The sequence below is a fragment of the Trifolium pratense genome, linkage group LG4 (genome assembly GCF_020283565.1).
Source record: "Trifolium pratense cultivar HEN17-A07 linkage group LG4, ARS_RC_1.1, whole genome shotgun sequence".
Classification (NCBI taxonomy): Eukaryota; Viridiplantae; Streptophyta; class Magnoliopsida; order Fabales; family Fabaceae; genus Trifolium; species Trifolium pratense.
In genome coordinates this window covers 15,066,896-15,089,414 of record NC_060062.1, presented here as the reverse complement: position 1 = coordinate 15,089,414, position 22,519 = coordinate 15,066,896, and the positions used below count along the sequence as shown (strand labels likewise).

Below are 22,519 nucleotides of genomic sequence, written 5' to 3'. Positions count from 1 at the left end.
TTAAAAATCGGACCGGCCATCAAATCAGTGAAAGTACTGAGTTACTGGTTCATTGATCGAACCACCGGGTCACTAGTCGAACCGCATGACTAAACCGGATAAACCGGTGGAATGAACGGATTTCTATAATAAAATTATATAGTTATTGTTTTCGGATTTTGGTTGTTGATGTTCTTCGAGTTTGTCTTTTTGTTGTTTGAGCTTTGGTGCTTCGTTGTGGCTGTTTTTGTGCTGCAATCGGATGGTGGTTCTCTTTTGAGCCAATTTGGATTTGATATCCGATTGAATTTGGCTTGTGGTGCTCAGTGGTCTCCATCGTTTCAGTGTTTGGTTGTGCTTTTTGAGGTGCTAGTGTTGGCGTATGGTGCAGTGATTTTTGTTTGGCTTTGGAACTGCCATTTTGGTTGTGGCTTATGCGACGTGGTTTAGTGTCAAAGCAGGATTAATTGTTATTGTGGTGATGGAGCTTGAGTTGGATGGACAGGGTTGATGGTATTTGGTGTAAGGCCCGCTCTGAGAGTCAGTGGATTTAGGTGTTGTTATAGTTTATTTTATGTCTTGTGATGTGATTGTATGTGTTTATTTTACGCATTGTGCTCGTCTTGTGCTCAGTTGTGTTATTAATAAAATTTAGCTATTAAAAAAAAATTATATAGTTATTAAACCGGTTGTGATGGTTGTTGTGATGATGGTGTTTCAGATATCATTTGACTAATTTACAAAGTACAAACACAAACAATTTTTTTTTAAAAGTAATAAATAGAAATTAGAAGAAACATATTATGATGAACGGAGCATAAACACACAGAGCATAAATAACATGAAAGGATGAAACATAATAACAAACATAAACTCATAGATTTAAAGAAATTAGAAAAAACAGAACCATAAATTAAATTGAAGAAACATGAAACATAAATAGAACCATACACTTAGTTAAAAACATGAAATTAAATTTTATCTTAAAAAATTTGAAGGAACGAAACCATAAATTAGAAGTTGAAGAAATAGATTATCAGAATGTTTAAGTAAAAATAGTGAAGAGGAAGAGAAAAGACCTAAAAGATGATGCACTCACACCGATTACCGATTGAAAGTTGAAGTAGAAGGTGGCGAGCAACGAAGAATTGAACTGCGGCGATGGATTGAAAGCGAGCTGCAATGGTGTGCAGTTGTTCTAGGGTTTACCTTTTCTATTTCTATTTAAAAAATAATTCCGTAAAAAAACACACGCAATCAAACTGGTGGTTTGGAAAAACCGTCGGTTCGCCGGTTTTCTGGTTTTAGAAGTTCGCTTCGGTCTAACTACATGTTCGGTCCAATATTTGAACCAAACCGGCGACCCCTCCGGTTCGTGGTTCGAACGGTCCGACCGGACCCCACAAACGTAAGAAGCTCGTTAATTTTATCAAATTGGATAGTCGACTCAACTCTCTAAGGAAAGGAGTTTGGATTCTCTCCAATTTTCCCTCATATTTTCTCTCTTTTTTCTTAATCTAAAGGCTGGTAAGTTACAAAGAATAAAAATGATAGAAAATCAACCCTTGAATTAAGAAAAAGAAGAAAAAACAATAGTGAAAATTGGACAGATCCAAATCCCTAAGAAAAGGTTAATTTTGGAGGAGGGATCCAACAAAGTTATGTTTTATTTCCTCTCATAAACCATGCAACCCCACATTTCCATAAAACTTTCATTCTATGTACTACGGAATACAGATCTATCCACTTTCACTTGAAAAAGTCAATTGCACTATACAACAAAACTGCTCTGGAGCGTCGGTCAAAATTAGACGCTATATGGCAAAAAACGGACTTTAACAAGTGTTTAGCGTCAGCTTAGCGTCCATGTTGTGGTAGACGCTTAAATGCCCAAAGTTAGACAATTGCGTCCAGCAGACACTATTTGGCATCCGTCCAATTAGACGCTACGTTGAAGCTAGTGACATGTATATATGGCAGACACTAATTGCTTCGGTTATTGCGTGACGCTACAGATATATATCAGTCTCATAAACTGTCACTTGTAGAGTCCGCTTGACCGACGTTAACTGTAGCGTCTGCCCCTGATGGATGCTATGCGTTGGTTTTAGAATTATGTAGTGTCACCTAACAATTAGCTAAGCTGATACTTTTTTTTTTTTTTAGCTAATGGAAAGTCACCTTACAATTACTATTCATGCATTTGAAATATAAATTCTTATCGAGACCAACTATTTATCATATATATTATAACCATATAAAATATCAACATAAAGGTCTACATATCCATCAAAATAACCCACAAAATATATAACCCATCAAAGCAACCCGTAAACTTCCATCAAAATAACCCATAAAGTCTACAACCATCAAAATAACCCATAAAATCTACAACTGTCAATATCAAGCATCTTCCTCGTCATCAACCGATTGATCATCATCATAATGAGGATGAGAACTATGACGAGAATGACCACCACAAGAGCCTGACTCCAAAGCCATCATGCGTCTACTGAATTCTTCAATCTTCATTTCCAAGTTTTGTGTCCGGTCTTAAGCTTTAGCAGCATCGTCTTCAGCTTTAGCAGCTCTCGCATTTGCCGCAGCAGCCGCAGCTCTAACAGCTTCAGCATCTGCACGTGCTACAGCAGCCTCAGCTATAGCAGCTTCAATGAGTTGGTTATCATGTTCCCTAATGTGAGTTTCCTCTACCTCATAAGTCAAGTGTGTGACACCATGCCTATGGTTTACAGCCAAGTGCCCAGTTCCGTAACACCTTCCCCGAGACTTACCCCCATAAACATCTTTCCATAAATGAATTCTCTGTGATCCATCAACCTCTTGAGTGTCACCAGTAGCAACACCATCAGTTTATGTCATTTTAGCAAGACGATCATGATATTCAGCCTGTAAATCAAAATATGATACTAACATCAATAAATCACAAGAGAATGTATTTAGATATAATGAGAGTATTTGGTATATTGTCTTTATTTCTACTATGTATTTAGATTAATAATAACAACTTGAACTCTATATCAGTATAGAAATCACAATAGATACTTAAGTAGTTATATTGCAAGTTAAGTCTTAAGCTAGCTTTTATAGGTAAATACTTAAGTAGTTATTACTTATTAGTACAGAAACAGTTATTTACTTATATCTTTGGAGCTCACCATAAATAACTATTGGAATTTTGGGGTGAGACACTATAATATTAGTACAGAAACAGGTCCTGATATAGGACATCAACATGATATAACACATAACATAATCAACATCCAAGCTTAAGGAAAACAATCCCTTATGTTTCTTCAAAAATAAAGAATACTAGATGACAAATGATTAAACTATAAATAGAGAATCATATCTAAGAAAGTTTGAAGATTAAACTATAAAAGATTGTTTTGTTAGTTCTTCTATAAAACGCTAAGATGAGTTCGTTCTTTATTTTTCCTTAGCGTCTTAATAGTGTCTTTGAAAGTAGACGCTACCTATACTTATTAAATTAAAATAAAGATTTATGATAGAAACTGATTAGCGTCTATCTAGCACTCAAATGGGGCACTTATAGCGTCCGTGTCGTGGCCGGCGCTACACTTTTTGACGCTACAGAGCAGTTTTGTTGTAGCGATATGATTGGTATTGGAGAGTCTAAAACGTGGAAATATATAACATAACATGGTCTTACTATGTTTTATACTCTCTCCTGTCATTTTTATAAGAACACTTTGAGGAAAAAAATTGTCCTTCTTATAAGAAATTTTGACCAATTTTTAATTGTTTAATTTCACATATGCCTTTATTGTTTTGTGGTAGAACATATGTCTTTATTTATTATGAGAGAAAATAATAAAAATAAATAAGTTAGTTGAATTATTTAAGAGTAATTAAATAAGGATATAAATGGAATAAATTTAAATTTATGATAGTATTAAATGAAAATAACTACTCCATTGTATAATGTGTTTCCTTGATTGTGTAATTTTTTCAAAGTGTTCCTTATAATGATATCATATATTTTTATATAAAATTATACAACTTTTAAATATATCATATATTTTTATATAAATTATTCAAACAAACTCACTTATTTAAGTTAATATTAAATTAAATAATGATACGTTAGTTTAATAAAATACTTGCACCATTTATTTGTTCAATAGGTGACCTTATACCAATCCCGATCCATTAGATTTGTTCGGAAAATAAATGATAGACAATGAAACATCTCGGAAATCAGGGGGTCAGTTTTGTGGATATTCTTCGCGCAATGCGCGAAGTTCCCGGAAAAAGGCAGATTTAGTCTCCTCTCTATCCAACTGGGCGAGTTAGTATTCACGCTACCACATTATAAGCATATTGGGATTGGTTGTGGCGGTGTTATCTGAGCGTCTGTCTAAGGATATCGGGAGTGGTACAACCTATATTGCGGAGCTTTGGAAAGTTTTGGAAGGGCTCAAGCATGCAAGAAGATTGAATTTTAGAAAAGTTGATTGGTGTGTTGATTCTTTGACTTTTGTGAAGCATATTTGAATACTTTTTTATCTTGAGTGGGAAGTTGTGGTTCAACCTTTTTATTGTGAAATAAATTCTTGTGCGGATCCCTTAGCGAATCATGGGTGTTTGATGAATTATGGGATGGTCTTTTTTGAGACATGTCCAATATTTATTAGCCTATTTTTTATTGCTGATGCAATTGGGATTTCTACCTCTCGTTTAGTTCGAAATTGGATTTCCTAAAGTTAAAATTCCCTACAGTTGCCTGCAGTTATATTTTTTGTGAGAGAAAAGTGGTTTTTTCCAATGAAGAGAGAGAAGACATTATTCTATTAAAAAAATAAACACAACAATTTAGGCTAAATGCAGGAAACTGCACGGAAATCCAACTGCAGTGGATCCTAATCCTAATATGTAACTTTTTCTTCCTTGAACTTTAACCCTCTTTTTCATAAAATAAAATAAAATAAAATAAGGAAGGATCATCTTTCTATAAAACTCACATAGATTGATAGATATATGTCATGTGCTCTTAGATCACTATCTTATTAAAATATAAATTTAATATAATATTTAATCCCAATTTTTTTTTATTTTTAATCCGCAATATGGCAGGCACATTAAGGAAATCAATGGAATGGATACGGTCATATGGAGTCTCTTGACCGACAAATAAACATGCAATAAATGCAAGTTGAATTATAGTACAGCAAGACCTTCTTAATTAGGTGAATTTTTCGGTTGATATGTACCGATATATTTATTGAATTGAGGTAGATGATTATGATTAGTTTACAAATATTATTTATTTATTTTTTTATATTAAATATTATTTATAAATTAATTATAATCATTCATCTAAACCGTGTATCGGTATATATCTACATAATATAATATGTGTAGGGAGTGTTCCATATCTTAATTAGCGTGTGATTTAGAGGTAGCAATAAATGGGCACATCACTCACGATTATCTCTCTCTCCTACCGACTACCTGTACACCGTTTATCGATCGATTTCATTCAAGAAAGAATGCTGGCAAAATAAATATGTTAAGCTGCTGGCCAGTTGACTAAGAAAAGCACACTTATCCAAAGAAACTTTTTTTAATAAACGTAATTGCTTCATACTCCATTCGAACACAAATATAAATAAAAAATTATTTACGCGATGTTTAAGAAATTTGGTAAAGTGTAGTTAATTTTTTTGATTTAATCAAAAACATGAGTTAAGTTTACTATATTACCCATTTTGAAAAGTGTAAAAGTGAAATAAATGCATAAAATAAAATAGAATTAAATAAAGGTATATTATGAATAGTAGTATTAATTAGTTTAAAAGTAGTTAACTTTTGCTTATAATAGTGACCAAAATTTGGAGTGTTTTTTTGCTTATATTTATGTCCGGAGGAAGTATCGTTTAAAGATTTTGCGGACATATTAAGAAATATAATTACTGTTTAAAGAATTTTTAAAAATATTTTTTGAAATATAGAGACTATTATTTTTTTTTACTAAAAAAATTAATGATATTCATCAATATCTAAAAGACTACTGTATATCATATACAAATATAAATATAAATATAAATTCAACATCGTTAAAAACGAAAAATATAACTCTACGAATAAACTCAAAACGTCCAAATTAATAGCCTACAATGATAAAATGCTTACAAATAATATGATAAAATTAAAGTAACCGGAATGTTCATGCTTCCGGATTTACAACGTTGACGCTCAAATCATTGATTAAATATGCAATTGATTGAAGTTGATCTTTCAATAACAATTAAACGAAACACAAACACCGCGGCAAAACGGGATATCAAACAAAGTCGTACCAAGACGACGATCAACACAACACCGCACTCAGACGACGAAATCCTTAAAATTGTTCAAAATTGTAAATATTAAAGTAAATTACACTCATCATCCCTCTTATGTTAAAATATATACTCCCCTCTTATACAAAATAAATTAAAGAAAATTACACTCACATCTCTTAAAAAGAAGTTGGAATTTTGTTCATCTTTACTATATTAAAACCTACATTTTCCTCCTTTAACAAAACTCCATTTTAATACGTTTAAACTTCTAATGCATGTATATGTTCTAAGGTCCATGACAGCTTACCAACAAAGCACATCGTATTCTATGTTACACTATAGCTGATAATTAAATTACTCATGCATGGAATCCACATCCCTCAATTTCCCACACGTAATGGGGCCTATAAGGTTGTTATGTATATCATTATATGCATATTGATCCTCTTCTACGAATACGAATATGCATTCACTCTCAAAATATACACAATTCACTCAATTCATAGTTGGAATGCTAATATTTTTGCATATACACTTTCTCCATCGTGCCTGAAGCTCAATACCACAATCAGCACACCACCTGTGGTCACCTCCCTTCTTATAAACACTACTAGATGTGTAGTCACTCCAATGTTGAACTTCATGAGCTTTTTTTCAAATCCACATTTCACACTTAGTTAAAAGCTTGTATTTATTTCTTACCAAGTTCCCTCCAATTTCTCTATATATATATATATATAGACACACACACGCTTTGTAACTTGTAATAAGTCTTTCACTATCCACTAATTTGTTTTCACCATTGTACAATAAATCTCATTATTAGATCTCATCTATAGATAGTTATTTGCAAGAGAAAATTAATATATATTTGATATTGGATAATACACTTTATCAATATTCATCAAATCTTTGAAATTAACATAATTTTCAGCAGGCTAACACAATTTAGACTGTCATCAAAAGCAACAAATAACACAGCTTTTATTTAATTCTTCAAGCATAAATTTGAACTTAATAAAATTACAAGTTTCACCAAACAAATTAAAAGATGTAGTATATATATATATATGTATTTCATCACTTTATATAGTATCACTTCAGAATGTATTTGACCACACCAGGGAGGTGAATGTTCAAGAAATAATCATCCCAATCGATCACTTTAGGATCAAAGTAAAACAAATCTGTCTCAACTCCACCTTGTCTTGCTGCCACTCTCAACTTCTCTGTATTCATGTCATCAAATCTGCATATGTCGCAAACATTCTTTTGGTAAGCTCATAACTTACAATGCCAATATTAATATAAGCATGAATAGAAGCATCTCAAGATACATCACCAATTAAAAGCCATACAGATTACACATGGATTTAACTTCTTAGAGTATAAATAATTCAACCCCTTTGTAGCACAGACACTTATTATCGAAGAAGGTGTATCAGATGTCCGAAATGTGTCGGTGGAAACCAGACACATGTCATTACATTTAATTAATTTATCTTCTAAAATGATTATTGGTCTTATCGTGTCAGTGTCGTGTGTGGTGTCTCTATAAGTGATTCATTACTTAACCCTACAATACTGACCAATAGTGATAGTGAATGAATCATAGCAATCATCCAATATCAAGTGGTCCAAGGGATTTAGACTTGAAAGATGACATGTGTCTGCAACTTATAACTACGTACTATTCAAACCATAGTTTTAAATTAGGTCCGACACAATTTTAGTAGAAATATAACGTGTTCAGAGGTCTCTGCAACAACATCACAACTATAATTAAAGCTGCATCAAAAGCACTTTACCTTAATATATAAGTTCGTTATGTAACTTTTACCGCTACCGAAACATAGATGGGATTTAAAACATAGACGAAACATATACACTACTACAATTTTGGGTTATAATAGCGCCTATTTAATAGCGCTTTTTAAAAAGCGCTATTAAAAGGTAAGACGGAGCACCTACAATAGCTCTTTAAGATGAAGCGCTATTAAAGCCTGGAATTTAAGGATGATATAACAGCGTTTTTGTTAAAAGCGCTATGAAAAATATGAATGCGGAACATTATTATAGCACTTAAGGAGAAACGCTATTAAATCTGATAACCTATAATAGCTCTTTTAACAAAAGCGCTATAATAAAAAAATAAAAAAATAAAAATTCGCTGCTAGTTGGGTGTCGAACCCTTGACCTTTGGTAATTGTTTTTTTTTTTTTTTGGTTAGTAGAGAATATAATAATAATAATAATAATAATAATAATAATAAGAAAAATAAAACAAAAATAAATTGAAAACATCTTCAACTTTCACGATAAACCTCCATCTTCTTTCTATCTATCGTGAAAGCTCCATCTCGCCAAACTCCATCACGTTTCAACCCAGCACCTCACATCTCCATCTTCGTCGAACCCTAGTTCCTTTGTTTCGACTCAATATCTCCATCTCCGTTGAACCTCAAATCTCGTGATTTCTCTCCCGACCCAGAAAAATCCCACTGTTGAACCCTAAATTCTTGCTCTGAAAACCTCTGTTTCCCTTACGCCCTTCTTTTATCGAATGTATTTTAGGTTCTCACGAGAAAGGCCAAGAATCAACATCCCTGGAAAGGATTTGGGGCAATTCGCGTTGATTTGCAGGAGCTCAAGGTAAATTCAATTTCTCTTTGTAATTTAATTTTAAAGATTAACTTTTTTGGGATTTTTTTTATTAACTTTGTAGGAAGAGGGTTTTGTGTGAATTTTATTGGGCTAGAATTGAATTTGACCATTGTTTTCCTTTGATCTTAAGTGCTTCATCTGTTAGGTCTATGAGGTTTACACAATTGTTCTGTTTTTATCTAGTGAACTTTTTAGACCTGTGAATGCTAGCTCTTTGGTGTAGCCCTAATTTATCAAGAGTAAATTCCATTGATTTTCTCAATTTCTTTTCTAAAATGAAAGAAGCTGCCTTAATTTATTTATCTATTTTTGTGTAGCCCTTGTTAGCTTTGGAAAGGTTACTCCAGAACAAAATCAAGAAGTTGAGAAGTTTGAGTTGATAATATATTCATGGGATGAGTTTTTAGAAGCGGTGAGTTATCAATTTTTCATATTATTACTCTATTTTACTTGGCCGGTATCTACAATTATTGTAACACAAAATATTAGATTAGATACACTAGCATTGCAATTTATAGATCGGAGATATTGGAGAGTGGAAACCTAATGGAAGCATGAAAATTATAGATCGGAAGAAGAATATATTTAAACTTTCACAAGGAGAATATGTTGCTATTGAAAAGCTGGAAAAAATTTATGTTAAAGTTTCTGTCATTGAATCAGTAATTCTTCTAGAGCCTTTGAATAGTTTTCAAGATCTATCTTGTAATAATGAATTTATATTCCCTTTAATAAAGGAATTAGTTTAAGCTTCTTTTCATGAGCAGACAATGTTTTGTGACGTGTTTATATCCTCCTTTGTTTCAGATATGGGTCTATGGAAATAATTGAGTACTTCCTTGTGGCTGTTATTGACCCAAACAAGCAAGCACTTGAAGCTTGGGCAGGAAAAAATAATATGAAGATTCTAGGACGAAAAGTTACATTCTTGGAGAGCTCGTAAAGATTGCGAAAGAAAAGAAGGTTCTATTTATTTTTATGCCTCATAATATTTCTCTAATATTCCATATGAATCGTGTTGGTAAAATTTCACATAAATCTGAAATTTTATACACTGTCACACTATTTTCATAATTAACATTGTAGCAAATATTGATCCAGTTACATTTGACATGGAACGCGATCTTATAGCACCAACATTTAAGAAGAAGATACCCTAGTTGGTTAAACATTACCAGGTAGCCCTTGTGAGCGTTACCTTATGCCTTGCTGTTGAAGTTATGCTTTTTTTCTTTTAGGCTACGGTTAAAGCTATTGAAACTAGAACTTTCTTTGTTTTCCTTTCATTTCATCTTTTATTATTTTTCGGTATTAATTTCAAAACTAATCATCATTGTTGATCATTGGAGGGAGAGAAGAATAGAAGAAAGGATTTATTGGGGCATCACTCTTGCTGCAACCAGAAGGTTAAAAGGATGATAAATTGGTCCAAATCCATAAATAATACCAATCTTATTTTAGATTATTTATTTTAGTTGTTTAAGAGTCTAGTAACATGCTAACTTGATTATCTAGTTTTATTTGAAATTTGGTGTAAGGGTTGTAATCCACAAGGCACTGAGGTTCGGTAATGTTGTGGTCTGTGAATTCGAGAATAAGTCCAAATAGGTATGATTGTTTATTTATTTCTTTTAATAGTTGTCAATGAGAGGTATTTATCAATCAAATTAGCTCTTGGTCTAATGAACATAGGTGTATGAGTTGTTTAGTTATTTCTTTTAATAGGTGTATGTTGCTAGCTTACCTGAATGCAGGTTAGTGACCTTATAAACCGCCGCAGTGTATATATTTACAACAGATATCTATGTTTCTACCTTACCGCGGTGCGTTGTTGGTGTTGCCCGTACACCAATATGGGTGGGTTTCTTGGTACTCTTACACCAGATATCTATGAAGCTTTGATCATAAATGATATATGACTTTATTTTTATTTGTATTATAAAAGAATAAAAGAATATGGCAGGGCCAGTAGATGTTTTTAATTACATGGACTTTGATTTTGTTTGTGTGTGTTACTTAGCTCCTAGGAGGTGTTGTCTTTCCTGGCCATGTATGTGTTTTTGGCTCCAATAATTTTATTTTTTTGATTAATTTGTGTTTCATGCACTTTTTCAGAGTTGTTGAACTCATTAATAGAATACATGAAACTGAAAAATATGTTTATGAAAACTCTGCAGATCTTATATAGATGTGTTTATGATAGTTGTCTTTACGATGACCTTCAAAATTTTGTCAATTAAAGATAGCTCCTTGTGAATTGTTTTGACAGGTAGAGTTTGGAGCTAAGTTTTGGAGACCGTTTAGCTGCATAATCATGTTATTCCCTGATGGATTGGTTTTTCTGCTATTGTGTTACTGCCTTCCTGTGGTGTTTTGTTTGAAGTTCTGGAGGTGTCTTGGTTCCTGTGGTTTTTCAGGGACTTGAAAACATGAGAGGTACTGCTGACTTGGTTTGGAAAATGGCAGAGGAGTGCTTAAGTTAATTTTAGTTTGATTGTTTTGGTGTTCTGAACTCACCTAGTTGCAGAAAATGGTATGCTGGGAGCTTATTGTGCAGGTTGTTATTATTTGATTAAGGTTGAGGCTCATAGAACCTTTGTATTAGTATATCTTAGCATAAGTTAATTTGTTTTGGTGGTGAGAGTTATGTACTCAGTTAGCTTCTTGAGGTCATTAGGACCTTTGAATTAGCATAAGTTTGTTTTGTTGGTTAGAGATGTATTCAAATATTGTTTCAGACCAAATCTAGTATATTTTTCATGTTATATCGAAAAAGTACCTTTTATTCTCTATAAATTAGTTGATGTTATTTACTAGTTTTTAAATTTGAAATTAACTCCAGGTTTACATATTAAAAAATAACTCTAAGTCTACATATTAAAAAAAAAGCTCCAGGTTGAATAATAATAATAAAAAGCTTCAGGTTGAAAAATAAAAAAAAAAAAGCTCCAGGTTTGATTTAAAAAAATAAAACGCAAGACTTACAATAGCGTTTCTTTATAAACCGCTATAGAAGCTTTTGAACTTTATCACTTATAATAGCGCTTTATACACGGGCGCTATTAAATCTGGAACCTTTAATAGCGCTTTTTCCGTAAACCGCTATTAAATACTGTTGTGAAAGGCGCCTTAATCACATATATCATAGCGTTTTATTACTTACAATAGCGTTTTCTGAAAGCGCTATAATAGGCAGCAGACTTATAATAGCGGCAACATCTATAGCGCTTTTAAGCGCTATAAAAGCTCAAAATAAGCGCTATAAAATGCATTTTTTGTAGTAGTGATAGTAATTCTAATAATATATACTTACGCTCCCTTGAAGAACAAGTAAGGCTTGTAAAGGTCCACCAACCGATTCACAATCTGAATCTTCCTTTTGAGATCAAGATATGTCCCTTGGAAATACTGGCAAAGTGCAGTATTAGCTAGCTCAAGTCCCTATCAAATTCAGAAGTTGCATGTAAGACTAATTAACTACTCTATAACCTTGTAAAAATTCGTAATGAAAACTTTTTGTAATAATGAATTAGTATTTATGATTTTAAATTGTGGTCGTAATATATATAAAAGATTTTGAGGTCCATGCAATGACATAATTTGTCACAATATAGAGGTTCGCAACATAACTGTGACCACAATTTAAGTTAGTGTTTTTAAAAACCATAATTGGCTCAATGGTATTCTTAGGAAAATTTTCTCGGAAAACAGCATTCTCTAGGAACTTTGAGTCTTTTCCTAGAAAAAAAATTCTCGGAAATCAATGGTATTCTTGTAGTGCAAGATATAGAAATTAACCTTTAACATAAGAAGGTAGCGAATGAACATAAATCTTCTGAAGCTATCCATGTTGCTAAACACCATAACTTTGCTAACTTTAATAGGCTTTCCATCTTTGTTTATCCATGGTTTTACTGAGAAATGTCTAAAGCCAAATTCTTGAAGATTGCTATATATGAGAGGTCTTCTAACAGAAGAACCAACATGATATATAGTTTCACTGGGATAATTTGCATGAGCTACGATGGCAACTAGTATTGCATTCACCACCATGTCAGCTGGTATCTGATTATTAAATTAGTGGTACCTTTAAAGTGAGATTAGAAAATAATTGGAAAAATTATAATTAAACTTAAATAATTGGTTTCATGATGAAGAACCTCACCGCATCAACAATTGCATTAAGATCTCCAAGGAAGCATGTTAATTTTCCTTTCCCATAAGCTACGGCTAAACTGTCAATTGTCCTGTTGTAGTCAAGAAGCACCAAGTTAAAAATGAGTTGACTAGTCACATGGTGGTGCACAATGCATAGGTAGATTAAATCTTTTCCTTTGGTTTTATGGAAGAATAATTTTGTACATAAATAAATATAGTATCAACATATTGCTAGTTTAAATTATGGTGATTTATCTCGTAAGTACATTTCAGTTGATAGCTGTAGAATCGCTTTCAATAACTTAAGTTCCAACATGAAATTTCACAGATCTAATTTAAAATGTGTAAGAGTCTACCTATTAAACTACTATATCAAAATAAAATATTGGTCATTGAAGCAAAATTACCCTTTTATCAACAAAGAAAAAGAAAGATTTACCTTACACCTTCAGACCAACCAGGGAAAGGTTCTTTGAATGTACTTGTGACAATTGCAGGACGAACAATAACAACAGACAAATTTTCTTTCAATTGCCCCAAAAGCATTTCTCCCATTGCCTTTGTGAACACGTATGTGTTTGGCCATCCATATAATTTTGCCCTGATATAATTTTTCATTAAGTAAAATTGTGGTTAAATATTCTAATATTTTATATTTGGCCTACAAAATTTCATAAGAATGTGAAAAAGATCACATGATGACATAATATATTTGATAGCTAAATTTGAAGAAAAACTAAAGTAAAGACAATGAATTAAGAGTTGTGTGGTGCATCTAGTCTAGTTAATGAAAGGACAATGTATATATTTTGTCATTAAAAAAAAAAAAAAAAGGACAATGTGCCGCTGGTTATTACTTGTTTGTTGAAGGTATTTATTTTTTGACCAAAAAATTCTCAAAACTTAAAATTTAGGTTGTGTATAATTCAATCTTATAAAATCAATTTTAAATTTAAAGTGTGTGTGTCTCTCACTTATTGACACAATATTAGGATTATCTCATCTTTGTATAGGATTCTCACTTATTGACACAATATTAGGATTCTCAATTTTTTGTTCCATATTTGAATTGAAGGCCACGCTTTGGCCTCTCACGTTCTTCTTGAAGAGGAAATGTCTTATGGGGTGTCTTGTCTTGTCTAAATAGACCTTTTAAAAATATTGCAATGAGAAACATTTTTTTTTTGGTAAAGAATAACGAACATTTTTATTAAAAAATAAAAATAAAAAATTTATTAAAATTTATTAAAAGAGCCTTAATTATAAATAAAAGACTTTTACTTTGCATTTCTCTTATGCCTCTTAAAAAATCTTTTAATGACTACAACTCTCCATTGTAATTTGTAAGAGTAAGGGTAGTTGACTTTAAATTGAAGTTTTTTGTTTATTTTTTCGAAGCTTAACAAGTAAACATGGATGTACTCCCTCATCCCAACATAAGTGGCATAGTTTGATCATATATATGCAAATATAAATTTAGCATAAAAGATAAAAGCTGTTTGATTTATTTTGATGTACATTTTTAAAATGGTTAAACAGTGTTTATCTCCTTGTAATTTTTTTTTTAGATTATCCATTGTAATGTCAAAATTTTGTCCTTTTAGCCCTCATTGAATATGTTGGCTTAAGTTTTCGTCAAGTTGCCTCTTTAATGTTAGCGAATTTTGATTTACCATCATCACTAAGTATATGTCACGTCATCATTTATGAAGGATCTTAAGTCAACATATTTCATAAGGAATTAAAAAGACAGAATCTTAAGCCACTAGGTTTGGTCTAGCGATGAGGGATTTGTGTAGTATCTTAGAGGTACTGGGTTCGATATTCATCTCCATGTAAAACAAAAAAAAAGGACGAAATCTTGATGTTATAGAGGGTAATCGACAAAGATAAACTAAAATTCGCTAACGTGACAGAGGATTAACACTATTTTACCATTTTTAAGATATCAATTTTTTATAACTTTTAATAATATATATCTAAAAATATTAATTATTAAAGTTATATATATATATATATATATATATATATATATATATATATATATATATATATATATAATGAATAACTGTATCATTTGTTTTAAGACAAAAAAAGTTCTCTGTAGGCGTCGGTTCGCTCGTGGATTGACATTCTTGTCGGCATGTGTGCAATATTTTTATTTTGGCTTAATTAGTCTATTGGTCCCTTAAAGACATTTTAGGTTTTACAATGGTCCCTTAAAGAAAAAAAAGTCTGGATTGGTCCCTTAAAGAAAAAAAAAGTCCGGATTGGTCCCTTAAAGACATATATTTTTGCTATATTGGTCCTTTCCGTTAAATTTTAACTCCAAATATAACAAAAAATTCCAATGGTTAAAATTTTAAAAATTAATAAGGTTTTTGGTGGACCACTTACACTTAATGACATCCACAATTTAGTCTACCAAAACTAACGTTTTTTGTAAAAAATTGACGGAAAGGACCAATTGAGAAACAAATATGTTTTTAAGGGATCAATCCTAACATTTTTTTCTTTAAGGAACCATTATGAAACCTAAAATATTTTTAAGGGACCAAAAGACTAATTAAGTCTTTTATTTTTGACCTATGAGTGAGTTCTAATATCTTATGAGTTGGCAATTGTTTGGTAAGATTTAATTCAAGATATTTAATGGAGCATAGGCAAGCCATGCTTTTTCTTTATTTTATTTTTTTGTCTGTTACGCAAGCCATGTGTATAAATTTACTTTACTATATAAATGTATAATCAATGTCTCGAACTTTAGAAATGTGTGCACTTACCGTCTAACTATAATAGTACTAATAGATATTTCAATTTTTTTTTTTAAAAAAAAGAAGATCCTAACATAGCCATGTGTTATTACTATAAATTATTCTCTTTGTCTTTTATTATAGGAATTTTTGGCAAAATTTTTAAATAATAAGAAAAGTTTATAGTAATAAATTTATTTAAAATGTATGTTAAATTTACATATTTACTCTTATAATTATTAATATTAAAAGAGAGAAGTGTGTCTTTTTGGTGAAAGAATTTATCGGATGTTAGAGATGGCTTGGTTTGAGTGTAAGAACGTGGTTCGAGGAGAATATTATGAGAGTAATGAAAAATGGGGAAGATGTTGTTAGGGAAGATAGATGCTTGAGGAATGCTCTTTGTGTTATAATTTTGGTAAAATTTTTAATTTGTCGTTTCATAAGAATATTATTGTAGTTGAAATGTATCGTCAGGGTTTGGGGTCTCGTGTGGGGGGTGGGGTGTGGAAGTGGAGAAGGCTATTGTTTGCTTGGGAAGAGGATCTTGTTGCGGAATATTGTGTTGTTCAAGAAAATAAGTTTTTGTAGGTTGATATTACTGATTCTTGGAAATGGAAACTTGATCTCGGAAATATTTTATGACAATTTGGGTGGCTTATTGTTGGATTATTTGGAAAGAACGAAATAACAGATTTATCTTCAAAAAAGAATTGTCGATGGAGTTGCTTCTTAATAAAGTGAAAACTATAGCTTGGTGATAGTTGAAGTGTAAGAAAAAATATTTTAATTATGATTTGAATTCTTTGCGATTCAATGATCAATTAAATATGAGTGTTTTTGTAAATAAACCATTAACATATATAGAATTTTCTAAAAGATCTTTATGAAGAGACAAAGGAAAATGTAAAAATATCTCAGAATTATAATTATGAGCGAATGAAGTAACCGTTAGTGATTTATTTGATCGCATTCAAGTTTGTTAATGTACAACTTTAATTATCAGATATTAAGTTATCTATTATTAAAAATTATATATTTTGAAAATACTCATCAAGACAAAAAAAAAACATCTCATATGTTAATATTTGTATCTACATATTAGTTGAAAAATATGATAAAAATAAGATCAAGTACTCTTTTTTTTAATAATGTCAACATCAAATCATTTATTTTAGGACGGAGAGAGTATAAGGTAAAAGTTATGAGGACAATGTATATCAATCGACGGATTTATTTGCAAGACTTTTTTTTTGGTCTATAAGACTATTTCATTTTTTATATATTTAGGAATATTACTAACTACCTACATAGTGTTCCCATATGGATAAATGTAAGACTAGTCTCCACTGGTCCAAGAACTAAATAAAGGTGGTAATCAAACTTGAGAGCACCAAATCGACCTTTTGAGTCCCAAGATAGGTTACTCTACTAAGACTATCTAATTATGTCAATTTATATATTTTAAATTAAATTAAAAAAAAATATATATTCTAATAAAATTTCACAAACCTTGTAAGACCCAAGTTCTTCATGACCATTTTAATCTCTTCTTCTGTTGCTCCCAACTGTTGTAGCTCACTCAATTTATCTCGCACCACTTTCACTTCTACATCAATGTCTAATCCATTCACACCATTTAAGGAGTGGCCCAATTGATGTGGTTTTTCTAATATCAACCCTTCTCCTTCCCCACATACATAAGCTGAAATAAATTATGAAACAACAAAAGAAATTGTGATGGGTCTAATTAATGCTTTTCCTAACTTTTGGGATTGATATTGACATCAATTTATTATTTAGTACGGTCTCCTATCTCAATTATAAACAACGTTTTATTTTTTAATTGATTAAATAATTGATACATTTAGGTTATAATTGTTGGAAAAAAAGACAACAATAATATTGACTATGGTCCCTTTGGTTCCTTAACTAGTGTCCGGGGGCACTAGTTAGCATGACCCTTATGAAAATAGTTCATACAAATAAATAAATTTTTATATTAATTTATAAGTTTTCACTAACAAAAAATGTATTTTTATAACTTATTTTCTCATAAACTACTTTGAAAATTTTATAATAATACATAAAAACTTATTTATTTGCATAAATTATTTCGCATAATTTTAAAAATAAACCAATTCAACTTTTTTTTTTTATATTAATTCAAACGGAACTTATATATACATTACTTATTCATTAAATATAAAAATTAATTTTTTAAAAGTGAGACTAGAGGAATTAAGTACAAACCTGTTGATACATGCACAAGAACCTTGAGTTGACTGCATTTTTTGGCAAAGTTGATAATATACTTAATTCCAAATGTATTTAGGCCCAAAGATATATCATACCTGCATAGGGGTGAAAACAAAAAGTGAAAGTATAAAAAACTACCGTCAGAGTAGGGTCAAACAAAAAGTGAAAGAACAAAACAACATTTTCCTCTTTTTTAGCAAAAAAAAATTCTTGAAGCTTGAATATTTATAAATAAATAGGATTTAAAATTTTTTTTTGTCAAGTAATCTAGTGGTTAGAAAATTCACCTTAAAAGTGAATAAGTGGAGTCTCCGGAGTTCAAACCCCGACTCTTACGCATATAGTGCGATGTTCCTGTCAACTGAGCTAAGCTCACGAGACGGGGACAAATTCAATTTTTTTTTATAACCACATTTTCTAAGTATTTGGTTACAATATTCAAAGTAATTTTTTTAAAAAAAAAAATATTTGAAAATAGTTTCAAGAGGGAAAATGCTAGATGTAGCGACAAAGTTTATAGCGAATCCTTCACGAATGACGTGTCATCGTTGTGTTTAATTAAATTTTCCAAAACAGCAACTGAACCACCGCAAACCATGTGCAACTCTGTATTCATCTCTCCCTCTGGATATTGTCCCGCGGCCGCCTAATTGCTTTGTCTCCACTGTGTATACCTCTTTGTTCCTCCATCTCTGTGTGTCTCTCCGTCGCCGTTCCTTTACTTCATCATCGTTGTTCCTTTGCCGTTGTCTTTCCTTGCTTTTGTTCATCGTCGTCGCCGTTACTTTGCCGTTAGCCACCGTTATTCTTTTTCCTTCCTTAATCGATTTTAGTTTCTATTGCTAATTGAATCGATTTGTGGTTGTTGTCTACTTTCTCAATTGTCAATTTCATCAGGTCGATTTTGTGGTTGTTAAGCAGTTTTGTTACTTGATTGAATTGTCTTCCATTTAAGTTTTGTTCACCGATGGAGTTTCTCTGTTATCACACCTTCATGAAGAAACAGAGGCAATGGTGTCGGTTAAAGATTTAGACTTGGAACAACGTGACTTTGGCACAACAACTTTATTAAATGTTGCAGTAAAAAAAATAATCCAACGGTGGAGAACACTTCGTGAATCGTTCGTGAAATTGTTGTTCGCCGTAAATAGCAGTCCTCTTTCAAGAGACATAAAAGATGTAGTAACTAGTAAGTGTAATTTTGCTCTATCCTTTAAGATGTAGTATAAAAGTATAATAATTTTTTACCTTTCATCAAAGTTGGTATTTGCAGCTAAATTAACAATAACATCGGTTTGATTGTAAATTTCTTCCTTTAGAATAGAATCTTCCAATCCCAAATCTTCAAGAGAAATGTCTCCAGGTACTAGAGTCAACTTTTCCGAAAGAAAAGTAGTAAAATTTGTTCCCAATTTTTCCTTTAGTATTCTAAACAAGTCTTTCCCTATTATCTACACATAAAAATACATATTTATAGTTAGCTTCAAAATTAGTTAATTAATATCATAGAACATAATGAGAAAACTTTGTATAAATTAATTCACAGAAGGTGAGTAGTTGCTTTTCACTATGATGTTGGGTTTGAGTTATTTTTTATGATAGGAATTGAATTATCCTTTATACTCTCTTATAAACAAATTTCCTTATCAAAATGAAAATATATTTTTTCTTTTTTTGCTATAAAACCAAAAATTAAACCAACAAGTAGAAATGCTAAACAAGAGTTATTGCTCTATATGAATAAGCGAAGTGGATTTCCTGCTGTCAATATTGACACAATTTTCACAATGTAGTAATTTATGATCGTTCGATCTGACGTGTACGGCTGTGATTATTTTAACTGATTTTATTATTTTATCAATTTAAACCGTACGTTGGATCAACAATCAATAGTTGAGATCGAAAACTGTGTGAAAACTGTGTGCTTTTCCACCATAACAAATCTCAATCCATGAATAAGGTAGCAAGATTAACAAACCTAAAAGTAAAAGGTAGTAAGACTAAAAATCTCAATCAATAGTTGATAAGCAAAGAATGAAGTTCAATTCTCGAATGGAACTATTATAAATTGTCCCTAATATTATGTTATTGATATAATAATTTCAACTTTCTCAATTTATATATATGTCCGTGCACGCTTCAAATTCTTGAGTCTTTGTTTCTCACACTAACAAGGAGTGATTACTATTGTATGTTTAATTAGGTGTCTGGTGCTATTTGCAATCCCTTAATTAACCTTTTTCTACCTTGGACTCTTACTTTGTTCTATTTCATAGGCCCTATTTGTATGATGGCCTTGATAGAATAAAGTTTGATTGAGACAAGATAGAATATAGATAGGATGGACATTTATTGAGAAAAGATTATCTCCCATCAACTTTATGTCAAGTGAAATCTGGACTTTTTTTTTTTTTTTCCTTTTTGGAATGCAAATTAAGTCAACAAAAAAAATATAGCGGGTAGATTTTCACCGGAAGACTCGTGTGAATATTTCATAAGAGAGAATATATACTCAACATTTATCCTATCATATGTTTGATGCGCACTTAATAACATGATAGTAAAATACTTTACTTGCCTACAAAAATCTAAATTGTTAGCAAGATCTTAGTCTCGTGATCACAAAATACAAAGTTCAAATTGTTTCGAAAATCCTCGTAAAATGATCATTAGTGTTGCTTTTATTATAAAAATATCTCTTTTCCCAAGTTTTAAAACAGTTTACTTTCTAATAATAAAAATTATAACAATACTTTGGTCTTAGATATAAAAGACAAATTATTCAACAAAAATCGACTTGACAAGATACATCTTGACTCATTTGTCTCATATTTTGCAGGCTTGATTAGTCTTTTGGTCTCTTAAAGACATTTTAGGTTTCACAATGGTCCCTTAAAGAAAAAAAGGTCTGGATTGGTCCCTTAAAGACACGTCCGTTTTTCAATTGGTCATTTCCGTCAATTTTTTACAAAAAACGTTAGTTTTAGTTGACTGGATTGTAGATGCAATTAAGTGTAAGTGGTCCACTAAAAACCTTATTAATTTTTAAAATTTTAACCATTGGAATTTTTTGTTATATTTGGAGTTAAAATTTAACGGAAAGGACCAATATGACAAACATATATGTTTTTAAGGGACCAATCCGGACCTTTTTTTCTTTAAGGGACCAATCCGAGCCTTTTTTTTCTTTAAGGAACTATTGTGAAACCTAAAATGTCTTTAAGGGACCGATAGAGATAATAACAAATTAACAATAATAGTAAGATCTTGTGTGGTCATAATATTTTGGACATTAGATTTAGAAACTCTTACATAAATGTGAAATAATAGAAAGAGAAAATAATTAAATAACATATATTGAAAATCTTATTTTTATTCAAGTCATACAGTTTGAAGACATGTTTCAAAAATTGAAGCAAAAGAGATAAAAATGAAAGAAAAGGTACAAAAAAGATTAGTACCTCATTGTGAAAACGATGAGTAGCAGATTTTGCATCCGCGGCTCGTAAAAGAAGATAAACCTTCTTAACATTTGGTTGAACTCTGAGTATCTTCTCCAACAGAACTGTCAAACACGCGGGCAGAGCAAAATACATACATAAACATAAACATTAAACATAACAAAGTGTGCATATACTACATTATAGTACCATTTTTAAGGTATAAAAAGGAAAACATAAGGAGGAAATAGGAAGAAAATTCTAAAGGAACATACTTTTAGCAAGAAAGCCAGTGGCACCAGTGATTAAAATGGTCTTATTTTGAAGAAAATGAAGTACACTTCCTAACTCCATTGTAGTTTTAGTATAGTAATACAAGAAAATATACTAGTGAAAATTAAAGTATGACAATTAATGAGCGAATGAACAGTGAGTAAACTGACACAAGTGAGTGGTTGAAGACTAAGCTCCCATTTGGCCATTTTATATAAAGCAGAGACATCAGCTAGGAACAGCAATTATGAGATAGAGTGTACAAAAGTTGAGATAGAGTGTACAAAAGTTGAATAATGTATCTGGATTAGTTAGGTACACTGAAATTAATTGCAATAATGAACATTTCTAATATATATCTTTCTTGTGTTTGCGGTGAAACAAAAGTCAAAATTACCAAATGTAAAAATGTTTATAGAATGAACAGAATGCATGCCATTGTTATCTTATTTTTTTCATTCTTTTAAGTTCATGTGATCTCATTTTGATGTTGACTGTTGTGAAATTAAACATCATACCAATATCCCCCTTTTTTCCAAAAATTCTTACGATTTTTTTTTTTTATATAGAAGTGCGCTTTTTTGAAAAGTGTGAATGCCAAGTATATGTTTTTCAAGTCACAACTGTACATAAGTTTTAATACAAAATGCAGGTCTGCAATATATAGG

The 22,519-nt window shown here is 31.2% G+C and overlaps 1 protein-coding gene and 1 long non-coding RNA gene across 2 annotated transcripts; one reads left to right on the top strand and one right to left on the bottom strand.

Annotated features, from left to right (window-relative positions):
• Positions 1-7,151: 7,151 nt before the first annotated feature.
• On the bottom strand, positions 7,152-22,142 carry LOC123921083 (fatty acyl-CoA reductase 3-like). Its single transcript, XM_045973480.1, has 10 exons — positions 21,854-22,142; positions 21,600-21,703; positions 19,387-19,589; positions 18,133-18,233; positions 17,392-17,584; positions 13,566-13,727; positions 13,134-13,215; positions 12,767-13,033; positions 12,282-12,409; positions 7,152-7,554 (listed from the first exon to the last, which is right to left on the bottom strand). The coding sequence occupies exons 1-10, from the start codon at positions 21,930-21,932 to the stop codon at positions 7,401-7,403; spliced, it is 1,473 nt and encodes a 490-aa protein (XP_045829436.1). The 5' UTR covers positions 21,933-22,142; the 3' UTR covers positions 7,152-7,400.
• LOC123921084 lies at positions 8,586-11,764 on the top strand. Its single transcript, XR_006813915.1, has 5 exons — positions 8,586-8,956; positions 9,286-9,380; positions 9,776-9,931; positions 10,070-10,825; positions 11,238-11,764. It is a non-coding gene; the product is annotated as an uncharacterized LOC123921084 (long non-coding RNA).
• Positions 22,143-22,519: the final 377 nt, after the last annotated feature.

Coding starts and splice junctions, on each gene's coding strand:
- LOC123921083 (XM_045973480.1), bottom strand. CDS start 21,932: ATGGAGTTAGGAAGTGTACTTCATTTTCTTCAAAATAAGACCATTTTA. Junction 21,704..21,853: donor CACTGGCTTTCTTGCTAAAA/GTATGTTCCTTT, acceptor CGTGTTTGACAG/TTCTGTTGGAGAAGATACTC. Junction 13,034..13,133: donor TTAATGCAATTGTTGATGCG/GTGAGGTTCTTC, acceptor TTTAATAATCAG/ATACCAGCTGACATGGTGGT.